This window comes from Salvelinus alpinus, chromosome 4, assembly GCF_045679555.1.
Source record: "Salvelinus alpinus chromosome 4, SLU_Salpinus.1, whole genome shotgun sequence".
Lineage (NCBI taxonomy): Eukaryota > Metazoa > Chordata > Actinopteri > Salmoniformes > Salmonidae > Salvelinus > Salvelinus alpinus.
In genome coordinates, this window is record NC_092089.1 from 3400633 (window position 1) to 3418268 (window position 17636).

A 17636-nucleotide genomic window follows, 5' to 3' on the forward strand; every position below is an offset into this window, starting at 1 on the left:
TCACAGCTGATAAGTGGGAAGGGGTCGGATGGCTCGCTCTAACTCAGACACCTCTCCCTGCAACTCACCACTCCCTCTGGGTCGACCAGTAGTAGGTGCTTGGGCTGACCCCCCTGTTGTCCAGTGAGGACGTACTGTCCAGGGGTGGTGCCTGACTCTCGGACCAGGAAGTCTCCATCACGGGTCAGCAGTCTCTCAGCCTGCCTGCGACTCAGGCTGCCGTGGAACCAGGCCTCGCACTGCAGCTGTTCCACCAGAGGGGGCGCCGCTGAGACCCCCAGACCTGATACACCCAGGGAATCATCAAACGGCTCTGAGAGGAGAAGGAGAGAGGGCAGAGCTAGAGAGACGTTGTGAGACTATACGAACAGACCAGATTCATTCTTGATACATTCAGGATACCAATATTCTAATTTCCCCTATGTCCAAACCCAAATGAATAAACGAATGACTTCTACTGTAATTACTGCAATATAGCTGATAACCATTCTAATTAGTCTTATCTGAGATTACTGATAGTGACTGCTACAGACTGCAGGGCCAGTCGATGTATTGTACACAGACTCTAGCTGATAGGGCCAACTGGGACTCACTCATGTCGAACGCATCTCTGTGAGCGTTGCCATTGGCTGCAGCTGTTGTGGGGCGGGGTTTATCCACATTGACGTATGAGGGGTCATCACACAGGTCCCGCCCTCCCTCCTTTGCTCCCACTGAAACAACCAATCAGAGGAGTTTAATCACATAACTGTCTGTCGGTATCACCTGGGAGGTGTTCAGTGATGGGAAACATTTAGAGTAGAACAGATATATAGAATATCTGCTCTGCGATGTCACAGATAGAAGAACCCAGATAATTCACAGGATGTATAAATCTGAGGCATCCGTTTAGAACTTCTTCTCACCACCAGATATGGTGATGAGAGGAAGTCCAGTGGCGGGAAGTGGGAGGAGATGGATTTAGATGAAACCTACTACAACTACTAAGGACATGGTGACCTCTAGTGGACAACCAGAGACTTCAACAACCAAAGACTTTCTGTTGAACTATTCGTCACAGACGTATCAGGCGATTTCAGCAGAGCGAGTCGACAAAGACATACAAGTGTAAATATGTTCATTGCATTTCTAAATCTGAATGAGCGGGTGTTAGGGTGCTAAATATCCATATTTACGATGAACGTATTATTCAACTGCATGTACGATAGTTGAATTCCTTTGTCTCTCCTTCTCCCGCTCTTTCTTTCCCCAGCCCTTTCACTGTGTAACCAGCCGTCATATCGGGTAAGTACACTAGGGACTTTTCATTGCATTATGTTAGTAATCAACGTATAATCTATCCTGTGTGTGTTTATGTCATTCTGTGTGATTATTTAGTTAGTTATTAAATAAATAATTAAGCCAATTTGTGTATCGCTGAATCATCATGCAGACTAGGGTTGGTGCAAATTTAAGTCAACGACGTTCAGAATGAGACTGATATGAGGTAATAATAATTAATGGATGACTAATATGATAAAGGTATATTCTGATATTCTTCAGTGAATTCGGGGAAATGGTAACTCATTAAACAAACTTTTTCTGTGGTGTCCCAAGATTGCTAATGAGTTAATTGTTACATTATTAATTTAATCACATAATCATTAAAACGTAGTAAATTGACTTGATTAAATCATTGTCATCGCATTAATGGTATTCACGTCATGACACCCTTATGGGAACACAGAGACCAGTTGACACACACACTGTCCTAGAGCAACACACACTGTCCTAGAGCAACACACACTGTCCTAGAGCAACACAAACTGCCCTAGAGCAACACACACTGCCCTAGAGCAACACACACTGCCCTAGAGCAACACACACTGCCCTAGAGCAACACACACTGTCCTAGAGCAACACACACTGTCCTAGAGCAACACGCACTGTCCTAGAGCAACACGCACTGCCCTAGAGCAACACGCACTGCCCTAGAGCAACACACACTGCCCTAGAGCAACACACACTGCCCTAGAGCAACACACACTGCCCTAGAGCAACACACACTGCCCTAGAGCAACACACACTGCCCTAAAGCAACACACACTGTCCTAGAGTAACACACACTGTCCTAGAGTAACACACACTGTCCTAGAGTAACACACACAGGGTCAATCTGACTAATTTCCTCTCACTGTGTCCATGTCATTCTCTCACTGCAAGTCATTGTACTATGTGTCACCTCATATCCTTTAGCTGAGTGTGTGTGTGTGTGAGAGTGTGTGTGTGTGTGAGAGTGTGTGTGTGCGTGTGTGAGAGAGATGACTCACTTGGTAGAGGGGGAAGAGGCTGCTTGTGAATATCATTCTGACCCGGCTGTCCATAGGGCTGAAAACACACACACCAGAAGCAATTAAGATACAGATGGAAAAACATACATTACACTGACCAACTGACGAGACACACACACACTGTGAGGTGAATAAGGAGAGCGCCAGAGAGAGTGGAAGACTAAGACCTGCTGTGATGTGAGGGTGAGACTGGGTCAGATGATTAGCCTACATACTGAACTGCTCTCTCTCCCCTGGAGCTGCAGTCTGGATTCAATACAATTGACGTGTGTATATATATATATATATATATATATATATCTATCTATCTATCTCACCAGCGTAGCCCCAGGGCGGGCCCTCATGTCCACCAGTCCCCCAGGAGGAGGTTGTTTCCCGGGGAAGTTATTATAGTACGGAACATCTGCAGGGGGCGGTGCTCCCTCATCTTCCTCTTCCTCCCACGCTGAACCGTCAAACGGAGCCATCCTGAGAAAGGGGAGAGGAGTCAGAACTCAGGAGTGAGACACACACACACACACACACACACACACACACACACACACACACACACACACACACACACACACACACACACACACACACACACACACACACACACACACACACACACCACACACCTGTCATGGGGGGTGACCAGTTTGGGGGGGTTCTTCAGGTACTGTTTGAAGCGCAGTTCGAAGGCCTGCCCTATCGTACTGATGACTTCCTGGGCCAAGCCCTCCGAACACTCCAGGATATGACACGCTGGACAGAAAGGAAGCAGAGAGGAGGGTAAACAACAGAGGTAAGGAAACAGAATATTGGCACTGCCTCGCTGTCCAAAGAAAGGTACTGAACAGGGATTGGATGTGCTGCTGGATAAATATACTGAGTTTGTGTTTATTTTTACATGGACAGTGCACATGAATCAATGTTTCAGTAAAAGTGCCGGTTTTAGCCAGCTGGCTAATTTTTCAACTGCAGTCGCTGGGCAGGTTATTAAAAACAATTACAATAACAATACAGCCAATCAATGAGCAGTGAGCACGCAGACAGAGCAACAGCACAAAAAGCAACAAAACAAAATACATAAAAGCAACAAAGTGGAGGGATGACATTGATGTAAGGTACTGAACAAGGACTGGATGTGCTGCTGGATAAATCTATTGGAGGGATGACATTGATGTAAGGTACTGAACAAGGACTGGATGTGCTGCCGGATAAATCTATTGGAGGGATGACATTGATGTAAGGTACTAAACAAGGACTGGATGTGCTGCTGGATAAATCTATTGGAGGGATGACATTGATGTAAGGTACTGAACACGGACTGGATGTGCTGCTGGATAAATCTATTGGAGGGATGACATTGATGTAAGGTACTGAACACGGACTGGATGTGCTGCTGGATAAATCTATTGGAGGGATGACATTGATGTAAGGTACTGAACAAGGACTGGATGTGCTGCTGGATAAATCTATCGGAGGGATGACATTGATGTAAGGTACTAAACAAGGACTGGATGTGCTGCCGGATAAATCTATTGGAGGAATGACATTGATGTAAGGTACTAAACAAGGACTGGATGTGCTGCTGGATAAATCTATTGGAGGGATGACATTGATGTAAGGTACTAAACAAGGACTGGATGTGCTGCTGGATAAATCTATTGGAGGGATGACATTGATGTAAGGTACTGAACAAGGACTGGATGTGCTGCCGGATAAATCTATTGGAGGGATGACATTGAGTCTCACCTCTCTGGTTGACTGGGTCTTTGGCCACGTATGCTACATACTCTGCTGTGTCCTGAGGGAGAGAGAAGAGAAGAGGGGGATGGGGAGGAGGAAGAGAGGGTGGGAGGGGTAAATGAGAGGTAAATATGAAGAGGAGGGTGAGGAGAAAAGGGGAGAGCGGGTGAGTTGGAAGAGAGAAGGAAGCAAAGACGTTTAGTCGGAAGAGCTATTAACACACAATGATCTAGAGAGGAGGAAGAGAGGAGGAGGAAGAGCTATTAACACACAATGATCTAGAGAGGAGGAAGAGAGGAGGAAGAGCTATTAACACACAATGATCTAGAGAGGAGGAGGAGGAGGAAGAGCTATTAACACACAATGATCTAGAGAGGAGGAGGAAGAGCTATTAACACACAATGATCTAGAGAGGAGGAGGAGGAGGAAGAGCTATTAACACACAATGATCTAGAGAGGAGGAGGAGGAGGAAGAGCTATTAACACACAATGATCTAGAGAGGAGGAGGAGGAAGAGCTATTAACACACAATGATCTAGAGAGGAGGAGGAGGAGGAAGAGCTATTAACACACAATGATCTAAAGAGGGGGAAGAGAGGTGGGGGAGGAAGAGCTATTAACACACAATGATCTAGAGAGGAGGAAGAGAGGAGGAGGAGGAAGAGCTATTAACACACAATGATCTAGAGAGGAGGAAGAGGAGGAAGAGCTATTAACACACAATGATCTAGAGAGGAGGAAGAGAGGAAGAGGAGGAGGAAGAGCTATTAACACACAATGATCTAGAGAGGAGGAGGAGGAAGAGCTATTAACACACAATGATCTAGAGAGGAGGAAGAGAGGTGGAGGAGGAGGAGGAAGAGCTATTAACACACAATGATCTAGAGAGGAGGAAGAGAGGTGGAGGAGGAGGAAGAGCTATTAACACACAATGATCTAGAGAGGAGGAAGAGAGGAGGAGGAGGAGGAGGAAGAGCTATTAACACACAATGATCTAGAGAGGAGGAGGAAGAGCTATTAACACACAATGATCTAGAGAGGAGGAAGAAGAGCTATTAACACACAATGATCTAGAGAGGAGGAAGAGAGGAGGAGGAGGAAGAGCTATTAACACACAATGATCTAGAGAGGAGGAAGAGGAAAAGCTATTAACACACAATGATCTAGAGAGGAGGATTAGAGGAGGAGGAGGAGGAAAAGCTATTAACACACAATGATCTAGAGAGGAGGAAGAGGAAAAGCTATTAACACACAATGATCTAGAGAGGAGGATTAGAGGAGGAGGAGGAGGAGGAAAAGCTATTAACACACAATGATCTAGAGAGGAGGAGGAGGAAGAGCTATTAACACACAATGATCTAGAGAGGAGGAAGAGAGGAGGAGGAAGAGCTATTAACACACAATGATCTAGAGAGGAGGAAGAGAGGAGGAGGAGGAAGAGCTATTAACACACAATGATCTAGAGAGGAGGAAGAGAGGAGGAGGAGGAAGAGCTATTAACACACAATGATCTAGAGAGGAGGAAGAGGAAAAGCTATTAACACACAATGATCTAGAGAGGAGGATTAGAGGAGGAGGAGGAGGAAAAGCTATTAACACACAATGATCTAGAGAGGAGGAAGAGAGGAGGAGGAAGAAGAGCTGGAAGAGAAAGAATACATGTCTGAGGAAGAGAGGTAGGGAGTTCCACTGACGTGGATGAAGACAAAGGAGGGAGGAAAAGAGGAAAGGAGCTAAGGAATACAGAGAGAGATGGATAGAGGAAAAGAAAGATGGACGGAGCAAGACGGAGAGGCAGCGTGACAGGGATAGAGGAGTAGACAGAGTAAAGCAGGGAGAGAGAGAGAGAGAGGAGTAGATGGGTGGACAGAGTGAAGCAGGGAGAGAGAGAGCGAGAGAGAGAGCGAGAGAGAGAGAGGAGTAGATGGGTGGACAGAGTGAAGCAGGGAGAGAGGCATAGAGGAGTAGATGGGTGGACAGAGTGAAGCAGGGAGAGAGAGAGGAGTAGATGGGCGGACAGAGTGAAGCAGGGAGAGAGAGAGAGACAGAGTAGATGGGTGGACAGAGTGAAGCAGGGAGAGAGAGAGCGAGAGAGAGAGCGAGAGAGAGAGAGGAGTAGATGGGTGGACAGAGTGAAGCAGGGAGAGAGGCATAGAGGAGTAGATGGGTGGACAGAGTGAAGCAGGGAGAGAGGCATAGAGGAGTAGATGGGTGGACAGAGTGAAGCAGGGAGAGAGGCATAGAGGAGTAGATGGGTGGACAGAGGCAGAGCAATGAATAGAGTGGGGATAGAGGATGGATAGTGAGGTGAGCGAGGGAGAGGGCTGTATGACTCACTGGGTCTCCTCCAGAAGCGAAAGAGATGGACTGCATGTGATGATTTGCAATTATCTGTGAAAAGAGAGAGAGAGAGAGGGAGGGAGAGGGATTTGAGCATGATAGTGTGATGAATGATGAAGAGTTGAGATGTAGAGGTGGAGAGAGAGAGCGAGCGAGAGAGAGAGATCATGTTTCTCCATTCAGCAGTAGGATTTGGTTCCATTGACAGTTAGATATAGTGTATACTAAATACCTAACTGACTGGATGATGTAATTAACACCATGTAACAGTCTGTAATAGAAAACCCAGATAGATCAATAACAACAAACACTCTTTCAGGATCCATGTCGCGTGTGTGTGTGTGTGTGTGTGTCACCTGTTTGCAGTCGGAGGCCAGCAGGTTGAGGCTGCTGGTAGAGACCGTCAGGCTGATGGTCATCCCAGCAAACTGCAGGTTACGTTTCCCCAGAATGGACGTCATACAGCGAGACGACGGCTGGAGGGGGAGGGGAGGGAGGGAGAGAACTTTTAAAAGCTCTTTATTGACCATTCATGTTAAACAGAAGGCCAACAGGGAAAGAAAGATTTCACCAATAAGGAAGATTAAACAGAAGCTATTCTAAAAGAAGATAACAGAGCATAGTAAACGTACTGTACAATATACAGAGAAGAATGTGTGTGTGTGAAGGCAATAGAGAGGGAGAAGCATGTCTGAGCCGTGTGTGTGTGTATATAGAAGAACAGCTGCAGGCTGCCAGTGATCCTGTCTGACTCTGCTCTGTTCAATGGTTCATATGGTCAACACAAACGTAAGCTTGTCTAGTCAAGTCCCACACAGTCCACAGTCTCCCAGGTCCAGACATGCTTTAGCCAAACCAGTCTGTTGTGTATATAGCTGTTTTATGTAGTGTTTGGGTGGATGCTTTAAGTTTTACAGGAATGCCCCCCTCCCCATAAAGACGGGCTGGGCCCGGCCCAGTTGGAGTTGGCCTAGTCTCGGCACACACAACTTAGTCACAAGTCTCCCTCATACAAGGGGCAGTGTGTACATGTGTGAGAGAGAGACAGTGAGAGAGAAAGAGAGAGACAGAGGTAATTACCTGGAAGTACCACTGACCACAGAGTGGACAATCCAGCTAAATCCAGATCCAACAACGCCCTGACTACAGTCCTCCACTTAACACATAAATAAATAATACTCTGTGTGTGTGTGTATATTGGTGTACCTTTCTCTTGCGTTGGGCTCCTTTGGCTCCAGGCACTGCCTCACACACCACTGAGATAGCCTCTCTGAAACAACAACACGTGTGAGAATCTCTCTGTAACACACTTGTGCGGATTTCACACTGTGCAGCAGATTAGATGAAATCTGGCAACATGTGACACAGACTTGATCATCTTGACAACCACACTCATCCTCACCATGGATACAAACATCACTATAGAAACCAGAAGGAAACCACCAGGATTCCAGAACATGCTAATTTAGAGATTGCGAGGGCGGTAGGCACACACACAATACTGTTAAACCTATACAGTCCTTTCAGATTGGCAAACACTGTAGCGGCTAGGGACCAAAATAGAACAGGGCAAAAAAGAGAACTGGGGGATATGAACTGGAGATAAATAATGTATTTTAGCTAGTAAGAATACTTTTTGTGATTTGCAATGTTTTGAACCAGAGCCCTATACAGCACTTAGCTCTAACTACATGGCTCTGTTTTGTACTACCTAACCACAGTACCACAGTATCTGCGTGCAGTAACCTTTATTTTTTAAATTTTATTTTACCTTTTTTTACTTTTTTATTTTACCTTTACCTTTAGGCAAGTCAGTTAAGAACAAATTCTTATTAACAATGACGGCCTAGGAACAGTGGGTTAACTGCCTGTTCAGGGGCAGAATGACAGATTTGTACCTTGTCAGCTCGGTGATTTGAACTTGCAACCTTTCAGTTACTAGTCCAACGCTCTAACCACTAGGCTACCCTGCCGCCCCAAATTCAACTTAACTTGATCATTAGCCCTAAACAACAGCTTAAAGGAATAGTTCACCCAAATGACAAAATAACACATTGGTTTCCTTACCCTGTAAGCAGTCTAAGGACAAGGTATGACAGCAATCCATGCCTTGGTTTAGTTTTCCTGGCACTGTTTCCAAATGCTAACGTTTTAGCAATTGTTGCACAAATCCCATTCAAGTCATGGTACCGATATTAGCATTTTCCGCGCATCATGTTCAAATCATCTATAAGTGACTTTGTTGAGCTTCACAATCAATTTTAGATACTTCTGGGGGATTTTGATTGTCATAATGTTTCCATAGACTGCTTACAGGGTAACGAAACCAATATGACATTTTGTAATTGGGTGAACTATCCCTTGAACAATTGGAGGTTCTCACCTGGTGACCTGAGTTCTGGTGTTGAAGTCCAGTGCCCTCATAGACTGTAGCACCTCCACACAGCCCATATACTACACAGGAAATAGAGAGGAGACGCATATGAACAGGGATGCCACTTCCTACAGCACTCCTCTCGATACAGCCCATACACTACACAGGAAACAGGAAAGGAACTCATATGAACTAGGATTCCATTTCCTCCAGAACACCCACACTGACCGGAGGGGCAGATGGAAACAGATAGAGACAGACGGAAAGATGGACAGACAAGAGAATAGATCATTTTGAGAGAGCAACAGAAAAATTGACATATATGGAAAGTTAAAGAAATATGCAAGTACTAGCCTATAGGCCTACATCCTACAAACTGAAAAACAGACAGAACAACCAACTCTTACCCGTACTGAGTAGGCAACCCCAGTGGTGCTGACCACGTGGTCTGAGTGTAGCCATCCTCTGGTGGGCTTGTTGACGAAGGAGCCGTGGCGCGTCCACTCATCTCCTCCCAGCTGCCCCCCCTCCACCCGCGCCCTCCTGGACGCCCCACCCAGCCGGTTCATATCCTGCAGAGGGGGGCGATGGGGGGGAGAGGGGGCTGTTAGACAGGGAGGGGGGTGAGGAGTGGGAGAGCTGGAACTGTTACCCCCTGAAGACCCCATGGGGGCTTGAGCCCGCTGAGGCCTGCTGGAGACCTTGAGGCCTGGGAGTAGAGTAGCAGAGACACCCAGGCGAAGGGCTCCCATCCTGGGGAAGAAGGAACAGAGCGTGGTGGGGCTGTTCTCGGCCCGGCGGGGGGAGGAAGGGGGGAGGATGGGGGTGAGAGAGGAGGAGGAGAGGGAGGAGGGTAGCCCAGGAGGGGTGAGGGGGGTTGCGGGGGTGGAAGGGGGGAGGGAGAAAGGGTTGGAGTTGGTATCGTCATTCGAACTGAGAGATTCACTCCGGAAGTGAGTGTACTTAGTTTTAGGGACCAGCTCCATCATGGATCTGAGATGTTCAATGTTATTTCAGTGTTTCTCTAACAAGTCCACACTCTCTGGTGTGATTCAGTCTGAACAACAACGGTGGTTCATTCTCTCTTTCTCTGTATTATTGGTCTCTCACTCAAAAACACGCTCGTCTTTCTTTCCCTCTCAGTGACCGTTGTCTGTCCGTCCGCCCTGTTTTATTCCCTCCCGTCATTGTCAGGCAGTGCGGCAGACACTGCGCAAGAAACACCTTCATCTACAAGACAGAGGAGAGCAGCAAGAGGAGCAATTGAAGATCAGAGGGGATCACTCTCTAAGAGTCTAACCCAGCACACTGATGGAGTGATACTCAGAGTTGTTCGGTGTCTACGCGGTCAGTCTTACAACATTTTATGACTTTCAATCCACAGAAATGAATGCCACTTTCCAATAGACAGAATCAAAAAGGATTTTTGTGATCAAGTATGCAGCACCTGTTCTGAAAAATGCTGTTTGAGCACATCAGCATGTCAACTAATGTAGCATGGCACTTAAGTCCAGTTGTTCATCTTTGAGCACCCTGGAGATTCCACATACAACCTCAGAATGTGATTGTCTATTGACACAGACACTCAGGTGGTATGAGTTACTGCATCAAGGGGCCTTCAATCATGTGTCTGTGTGTGTTCGCACGTGTTGGAGTAGAAACCTACTCTACTGCCTGTAAATGGCACAGAGTGTGTGAGTCTGTGGTGTGTGTGTGTGCGTTTCAGCGTGTCTGTCGGGGCAGTAGATCACTAGCCTCTCTTGCCTGACACGGGCCCATAAAAACCCTATCAGCTGCCAACGAGTAGATCAGAAGGGACACACACAGGGCCGACACACACACACACACACACACACACACACACACACACACACACACACACACACACACACACACACACACACACACACACACACACACACAAAACCGAGCAGTGACGGGTCGATACGACAGAGTTAGATTATCTGCAGAGCTTAATATAGCAAAGTTCTGTTAAGACCTGCTGATCTATGGCCAGACACCAATTCTGGCAGGGAAAATCTCTCTTTATCCCTCCTGCTTTTTATTCCTCTCTCTATTCATCCCTCCTGCTTTTTATTCCTCTTTCTCTCCTGTGAGCAGCTTTGTTTTCAGGTTCCAAGGCTGCTGGACAATACTTCTAAGAAATTTAACTCTTCCTCCTCTGTACTCTTTCTCACCCACTCCCTCTCTCTCTTCCTCACTCCCTCTCTCTCTCTCTCTCTCTCTCTCTTCCTCACTCCCTCTCTCTCTCTCTCTCTCTCTTCCTCACTCCCTCTCTCTCTCTCTCTCTCTCTCTTCCTCACTCCCTCTCTCTCTCTCTTCCTCACTCCCTCTCTCTCTCTCTCTTCCTCACTCCCTCTCTCTCTCTCTTCCTCACTCCCTCTCTCTCTCTCTTCCTCACTCCCTCTCTCTCTCTTCCTCACTCCCTCTCTCTCTCTTCCTCACTCCCTCTCTCTCTCTTCCTCACTCCCTCTCTCTCTCTTCCTCACTCCCTCTCTCTCTCTTCCTCCCTCCCTCTCTCTCTCTTCCTCCCTCCCTCTCTCTCTCTTCCTCCCTCCCTCTCTCTCCCTCCCTCCCTCACTCCCTCTCTCTCTTCCTCCAGATGGTCTCGTGTCCTCTCTGGATGGCCTTGGCTTTCTCCCCCTCTTCCTCTCTCTTCCTCCAGATCACCTCCTGGGCGGTTTCTCTCCCTCTCTCTGCACTTCTCTCTCCCCTCAGCTTGTCCTCTCCTATCCTCTCCTGGAATCCCTCTCTCCTCCTCCACACTGTTTTCTGTGCCTCCCTCAGTAGCCGCTGCACTTCCTCCTTCTCTCGCTCCACCACTTCCTGCCTTCTCTTCCAAATGATCTCTCGCTCCCCCTCTCCCCGCCCCTCGTCTCCTTTCCCGTTCTCCAGACTGTCCTCTTAAACAGTCCCTCTACTTTAAAGATTGTCTGTCTCTCTCCACACTCACTCACTCTGTAACTACAGCCAGAGTCTATACAATGCACATAACCGAGTAACAGACACCACTAGATAAGAAAACACCAGATGCTGGGCTTGTCCCTGACTGAAGTTTCTGATATGGTTCCAGGAACCCACTGGTTCCAGGTCATCTACAAGACCCTGCTAGGTAAAGTCCCCCCTTATCTCAGCTCGCTGGTCACCATAGCAGCACCTACCTGTAGCACGCGCTCCAGCAGGTATATCTCTCTAGTCACCCCCAAAACCAATTCTTCCTTTGGACGCCTCTCCTTCCAGTTCTCTGCTGCCAATGACTGGAACGAACTACAAAAATCTCTGAAACTGGAAACACCTATCTCCCTCACTAGCTTTAAGCACCAGCTGTCAGAGCAGCTCATAGATTACTGCACCTGTACATAACCCATCTACAATTTAGCCCAAACAACTACCTCTTTACCTACTGTATTTATTTATTAATTTATTTTGCTCCTTTGCACCCCATTATTTCTGTCTCTACTTTGCACTTTCTTCCACTGCAAACCAACCATTCCATTGTTTTATTTTTATTTATTTTTTATTAATTTTTTTTATTTTATTTTTTATTTTTTATTTTACTTGCTGTGTTGTACTCACTTCGCCTCCATGGCCTTTTATATTTTTATTTATTTATACATATATTTGTTTGCCTTCACCTCCCTTATCTCACCTCACTTGCTCACATTGTATATAGACTTATTTTTTTTTCATTTTTTTTTTCACTGTATTATTGACTATATGTTTGTTTTACTCCATGTGTAACTATGTGTTGTTGTATGTGTCGAACTGCTTTGCTTTATCTTGGCCAGGTCGCAATTGTAAATGAGAACGTGTTCTCAATTTGCCTACCTGGTTAAATAAAGGTTAAATAAATAAATAAATAAAAAATATGGCTAAAACAGTAGGTAGAGCTGTTCTAGAACATTGCTGCCCTGGTTAGAGTGGATACGTTCTGGAGCACCATAGCATCAGAAGTGCTAGAGTTGGAGAAGTTGCCTTTTTCTGGTTACAGAAACAGTGACACACACAGTGGTGATGTAACAAGAGAGAATGTAGGTCATTGGCTGATGACACCACCGGTGGGATTGTTTTGATGACAATGAGACCTGAATGGTACTGGAGGCTTGTTAGAGAACTCAATCACCCAGTCATTACACTCAATTAAACCTCCCTCCCCTCTCTCTCGCTCTCCTCACTGATACAACAGAAACAGTCTTGTTTAAACAAGCCAATAGTCAGTTACCTGAGAGAAGCATGTGTATTTCTTGACACAGTATGGTCCAGTACTAGCCTAACTAGAAACACAGGAGCTAACTACAGTCCGAACAATCTGCATAGTCCATCCAAAGAGAAAACTAAAGTTGTCTTACATGAACAGTCTCCAGCTGCAAGACACAACTCACAGAAGTGAATAGTGGAGGTTGAACCTGTAATATAACTCCAGGGGCTTGTCAGCTCACATATCAGTGTTGTTTCCAGCACTTTACACATGTTCTAACCATTACTCTGCCAGGTTTGACCCACTGAGATAAAACTTTGTAACAGATTGACAATTTGGCACCAAAAGTTTCACGATGATACCAGAGAAAGTAGACTTTCAACAACAAGCGCTAACGGCTAAAGCCCTGTATGTTTGGAAGCAGAGGGTTACCAGCTAGCCGTTTGATTTTGGCTGCCTAGCAACAGACAGAGGGACGCTCACTCGATCACACCAGTCTAGCACCAGAGGGTCTGTCTACGGAGCCTGCCACAGCACTCGCTAACTAACGTCTCCTCCCAGACAGAGAGCACCAGAACACATCAGAATACAGACTGGGATTAGCTATGAAGGTCTCACGACAGCCTACGGCAGGCTTTTAGCACAGCCTAACTGTCTTTGCATAACTACAAAAGTCTTCCATTATAGTCTATGCTCTAATGTCTATTTGTCCTAGTGCTGTAGCACTACCAGTGGAATGCTAACTGCAGGCTAGATGGTCAGATTGCGACGGTCAATTAGTGGCTGTAGCCAACGTGTCCCGTGTCGCTCACCTGGTGGAGCATTAGGCTTGCAACGCCAGGGTTGTGGGTTCGATTCCTACAGGGGACCAGTACGAACAAGTATGCACTCACAACTCTAAGTCGCTCTGGAAAAGAGTGTGTGCTAAATGACTAAAATATAAATGTCAACACGGATGAACGTATAGAGTTGCGTTCAATTGTGAAACGCTAGCAACACTCACTAACAGTGACGAGATGTCACAAACATAGCCAACGAGTCAGTTAGCAAACATACATAGGTTAACACTAGTTAACTAGTGTTAACTAGTACAGCAGGTTTAACCCTCGCCCTGCCAGATGTTAGTGCACAGAATAAAACACAGTGTAGGTCAGACGAGTGCAGAGTACAGCGCCCTCTACCTGAGGAGAGGTCCTGATTCTCCTACACACAGATAGAAAACACACAACAAGTAGAGAAAGGCACCACTACACTAACACATAAACAACACACAGTTGACAATACCAGTTAAGACTACACAGTTCCACAGCTGTACAAAGTGAATGTCCACATACAGTATCAGTAGAATCATCTGATTATAATCCAGATTAGTCCAGTCATTTCTGACATCGGCTTGGTATACCTGTCCTGGTCAGGACGCTAGTTACCAGTGAATATGGCTAATATGGCAAAGATGGCAGAGCACAAGCTAAAGAGAGAGAACGAGAGATACATCTCCTGGCAAACCAGTAAGAACACTGCATCAAATTCAGTCTAGAATTCTAGACAGAGCCTACATTTACATAAATAGGTTAGAGGTTCTACACACTAACATCCCACCAGTAGTGTAGACTGTTTCTCCTGGTTATCACCACCAGACCAGTAGTCTGGTCCTGTCTAGACTGTTTCCCACCACTAGTCTGGTCCTGTCTGGACTGTTTCTCCTGGTTATCACCACCCCACCAGTAGTCTGGTCCTGTCTAGACTGTCTATCCTGGTTCCCACCACTAGTCTGGTCCTGTCTGGACTGTTTCTCCTGGTTATCACCACCCCACCAGTAGTCTGGTCCTGTCTAGACTGTTTCTCCTGGTTACCACCCCACCAGTAGTCTGGTCCTGTCTGGACTGTTTCTACTGGTTACCACCCCACCAGTAGTCTGGTCCTGTCTGGACTGTTTCTCCTAGTTATCACCACCCCACCAGTAGTCTGGTCCAGTCTGGACTGTTTCTCCTGGTTACCACCCCACCACTAGTCTGGTCCTGTCTAGACTGTTTCTCCTGGTTATCACCACCCCACCAGTAGTCTGGTCCTGTCTAGACTGTTTCTCCTGGTTATCACCACCCCACCAGTAGTCTGGTCCTGTCTGGACTGTTTCTCCTGGTTATCACCACCCCACCAGTAGTCTGGTCCTGTCTGGACTGTTTCTCCTGGTTATCACCACCCCACCAGTAGTCTGGTCCTGTCTGGACTGTTTCTCCTGGTTATCACCACCCCACCAGTAGTCTGGTCCTGTCTAGACTGTTTCTCCTGGTTACCACCCCACCACTAGTCTGGTCCTGTCTAGACTGTTTCTCCTGGTTATCACCACCCCACCAGTAGTCTGGTCCTGTCTAGACTGTTTCTCCTGGTTATCACCACCCCACCAGTAGTCTGGTCCTGTCTGGACTGTTTCTCCTGGTTATCACCACCCCACCAGTAGTCTGGTCCTGTCTAGACTGTTTCTCCTGGTTATCACCACCCCACCAGTAGTCTGGTCCTGTCTGGACTGTTTCTCCTGGTTACCACCCCACCACTAGTCTGGTCCTGTCTAGACTGTTTCTCCTGGTTATCACCACCCCACCAGTAGTCTGGTCCTGTCTGGACTGTTTCTCCTGGTTATCACCACCCTAGACAGACACGTATAGATAGAACAGCACCAGTGTTTGAAAAAAAGAGAAAAAGACTAAAAAGAACTTTACATCTCAGTCTGTCTCCGACTGCGGCGGATGCAAGTTGCCATGGCAACAGACATTAAAAGAGAAACCTGCTCAGGATCTATATTGAGAAATCCTGACAGCGCCAGAAACATCTCAGACAAAGAGATAAGACTTCTTCCACAAATCAGAGCCCCGCAGCAGCTAAGCAGAGCCGAGACGGACCCATTACGGTCTTTAACATCTAACTGGAGAAACTACAGCCGGTCGGCCAGCCAGAGACTCCTGGAGGGATCAATACCACTCAGGAAATGATCAAAGTTTGGCCCACGTCGCACCGGCCATAAAACCAAATCAATGTTGACATCCCAACCTGGCTGATTCCAGACTCTGGCTAGGACACATGGATTAACACAACATATATTGCTTCAGAGGATGAAATACTTTCATATATGATAGTCAATATTAATATCAATAAACTTTACTAATCACAAAAGCTAACACTTTAGAAAAAAATTGCATAACAACAACCTGAATGTTTTCCTGTACAGTCCTAACTGTTAGGTCAGTAATAATCTGCAGAGCAGGTTTTTTCCACCTATAATTGTTTATTTTACCCCCCCAAATGTTTTTTGTTTTGTTTTGAGTTGTGAATAAATTCCTTGAGAACTCTTCCTTTGCTTCAAGAGTGAATGAAAAATGTAAAACAATTGTTCCTTATTTTGGGTTAGACAGAGTAGAGGTGATTATCCGTAGCATGGTATTAACAGAGCTCCATATTCACATCAGAACCATATTCATGTTTAAACACCCTCTCTCTCCTCTCTTCCACTCGTTTAAATCACAAAGTCATTGCCAGATCTCATATCCTCTCCTCCGCTTGTCCTCCTCCTCTCTTCCCCGTCTCAGCGGAATGTGAAACAGCAGAACGGCAGGGCTGAACAACGGCACTCCTTCATTGTCTTCCTCTCCTCCTCTTGCGTCGCTCTCTCATCACCCTTTGCTTTCCTTCCAGCTCTGTCTGAGTGAGAGACGAGCCCGCTGTCTATCCTCTCCTTCTCCCTCCCTCTCTGTCTATCTGTCTGTCTGAGTGAGAGACGAGCCCGCTGTCTATCCTCTCCTTCTCCCTCTCTGTCTATCTGTCTGTCTGAGTGAGAGACGAGCCCGCTGTCTATCCTCTCCTTCTCCCTCTCTGTCTATCTGTCTGTCTGAGTGAGAGACGAGCCCGCTGTCTATCCTCTCCTTCTCCCTCTCTGTCTATCTGTCTGTCTGAGTGAGAGACGAGCCCGCTGTCTATCCTCTCCTTCTCCCTCTCTGTCTATCTGTCTGTCTGAGTGAGAGACGAGCCCGCTGTCTATCCTCTCCTTCTCCCTCTCTGTCTATCTGTCTGTCTGGGTGATGCCGCCTCTCTCTCTCTCTCACGCGCTGCTGCTTTTTTCCTCTGTCTCATCCGCTCACCCCTCCTTCCCTTTCCCTCTCTCGTTCCATTTCCCTCCCTCTCTCGTTCCATTTCCCTCTCTCCTCCCCTTTTCCCCTCTCCCACTTTGCAGTCTAAATCATTTAACAGTATATGCACGCGTGTGCACTGAGCGTTGCTCTCTCCCTTTTTCTCACACACACACACACAAGGGGAAGGACAACGGGATGGATGGAGGAGGGGAAGGAGAGAGGGATGGATGGAGGAGGGGATGGAGATAGTAGAGCCCACATGGGCTGTTTCCCCTCTAAAAGGCTCCTCCCCCTTATTCCTGTTTGGTAACCTGAGAACCAGAGGGAGAGATTGAATTGAGATGGAGGGAAAGAGAAAAGAGGAGGGAAACAGACAGAGGAAGAGAGGGAGGGGAGAGTCTCTCTCTCGACAGACCAGACAGACAGACCAGAGATGCAGGCTGATTTGAGGGCATTGATGTACACGGCCAAATATGGACACTTAACCTGACAATGCCAAGCAGCTACTGTACCACTTG

The 17636-nt window shown here is 46.7% G+C and overlaps 1 protein-coding gene across 4 annotated transcripts in view; it reads right to left on the reverse strand.

Moving 5' to 3' along the window:
* The window catches only part of LOC139572772 (SHC-transforming protein 1-like), a 30432-nt gene that overhangs the window by 3450 nt on the left and 9346 nt on the right, over positions 1-17636 (reverse strand). The window contains exons 1-11 of one of the 4 annotated variants that reach the window (XM_071395533.1): positions 9186-11052; positions 8788-8858; positions 7611-7674; positions 6761-6880; positions 6402-6455; positions 4071-4122; positions 2951-3077; positions 2648-2798; positions 2310-2367; positions 594-713; positions 69-313 (exon numbers count right to left, since the gene is read on the reverse strand). In XM_071395533.1, the coding sequence (XP_071251634.1) occupies positions 69-313; positions 594-713; positions 2310-2367; positions 2648-2798; positions 2951-3077; positions 4071-4122; positions 6402-6455; positions 6761-6880; positions 7611-7674; positions 8788-8858; positions 9186-9767 (1644 nt within the window). In that variant the 5' untranslated portion in view covers positions 9768-11052. Of the gene's footprint in view, positions 1-68; positions 314-593; positions 714-2309; positions 2368-2647; positions 2799-2950; positions 3078-4070; positions 4123-6401; positions 6456-6760; positions 6881-7610; positions 7675-8787; positions 8859-9185; positions 11334-17636 lie in introns of those variants that run through there. The other 3 variants (XM_071395536.1, XM_071395535.1, XM_071395534.1) reach the window with 3 other exon arrangements.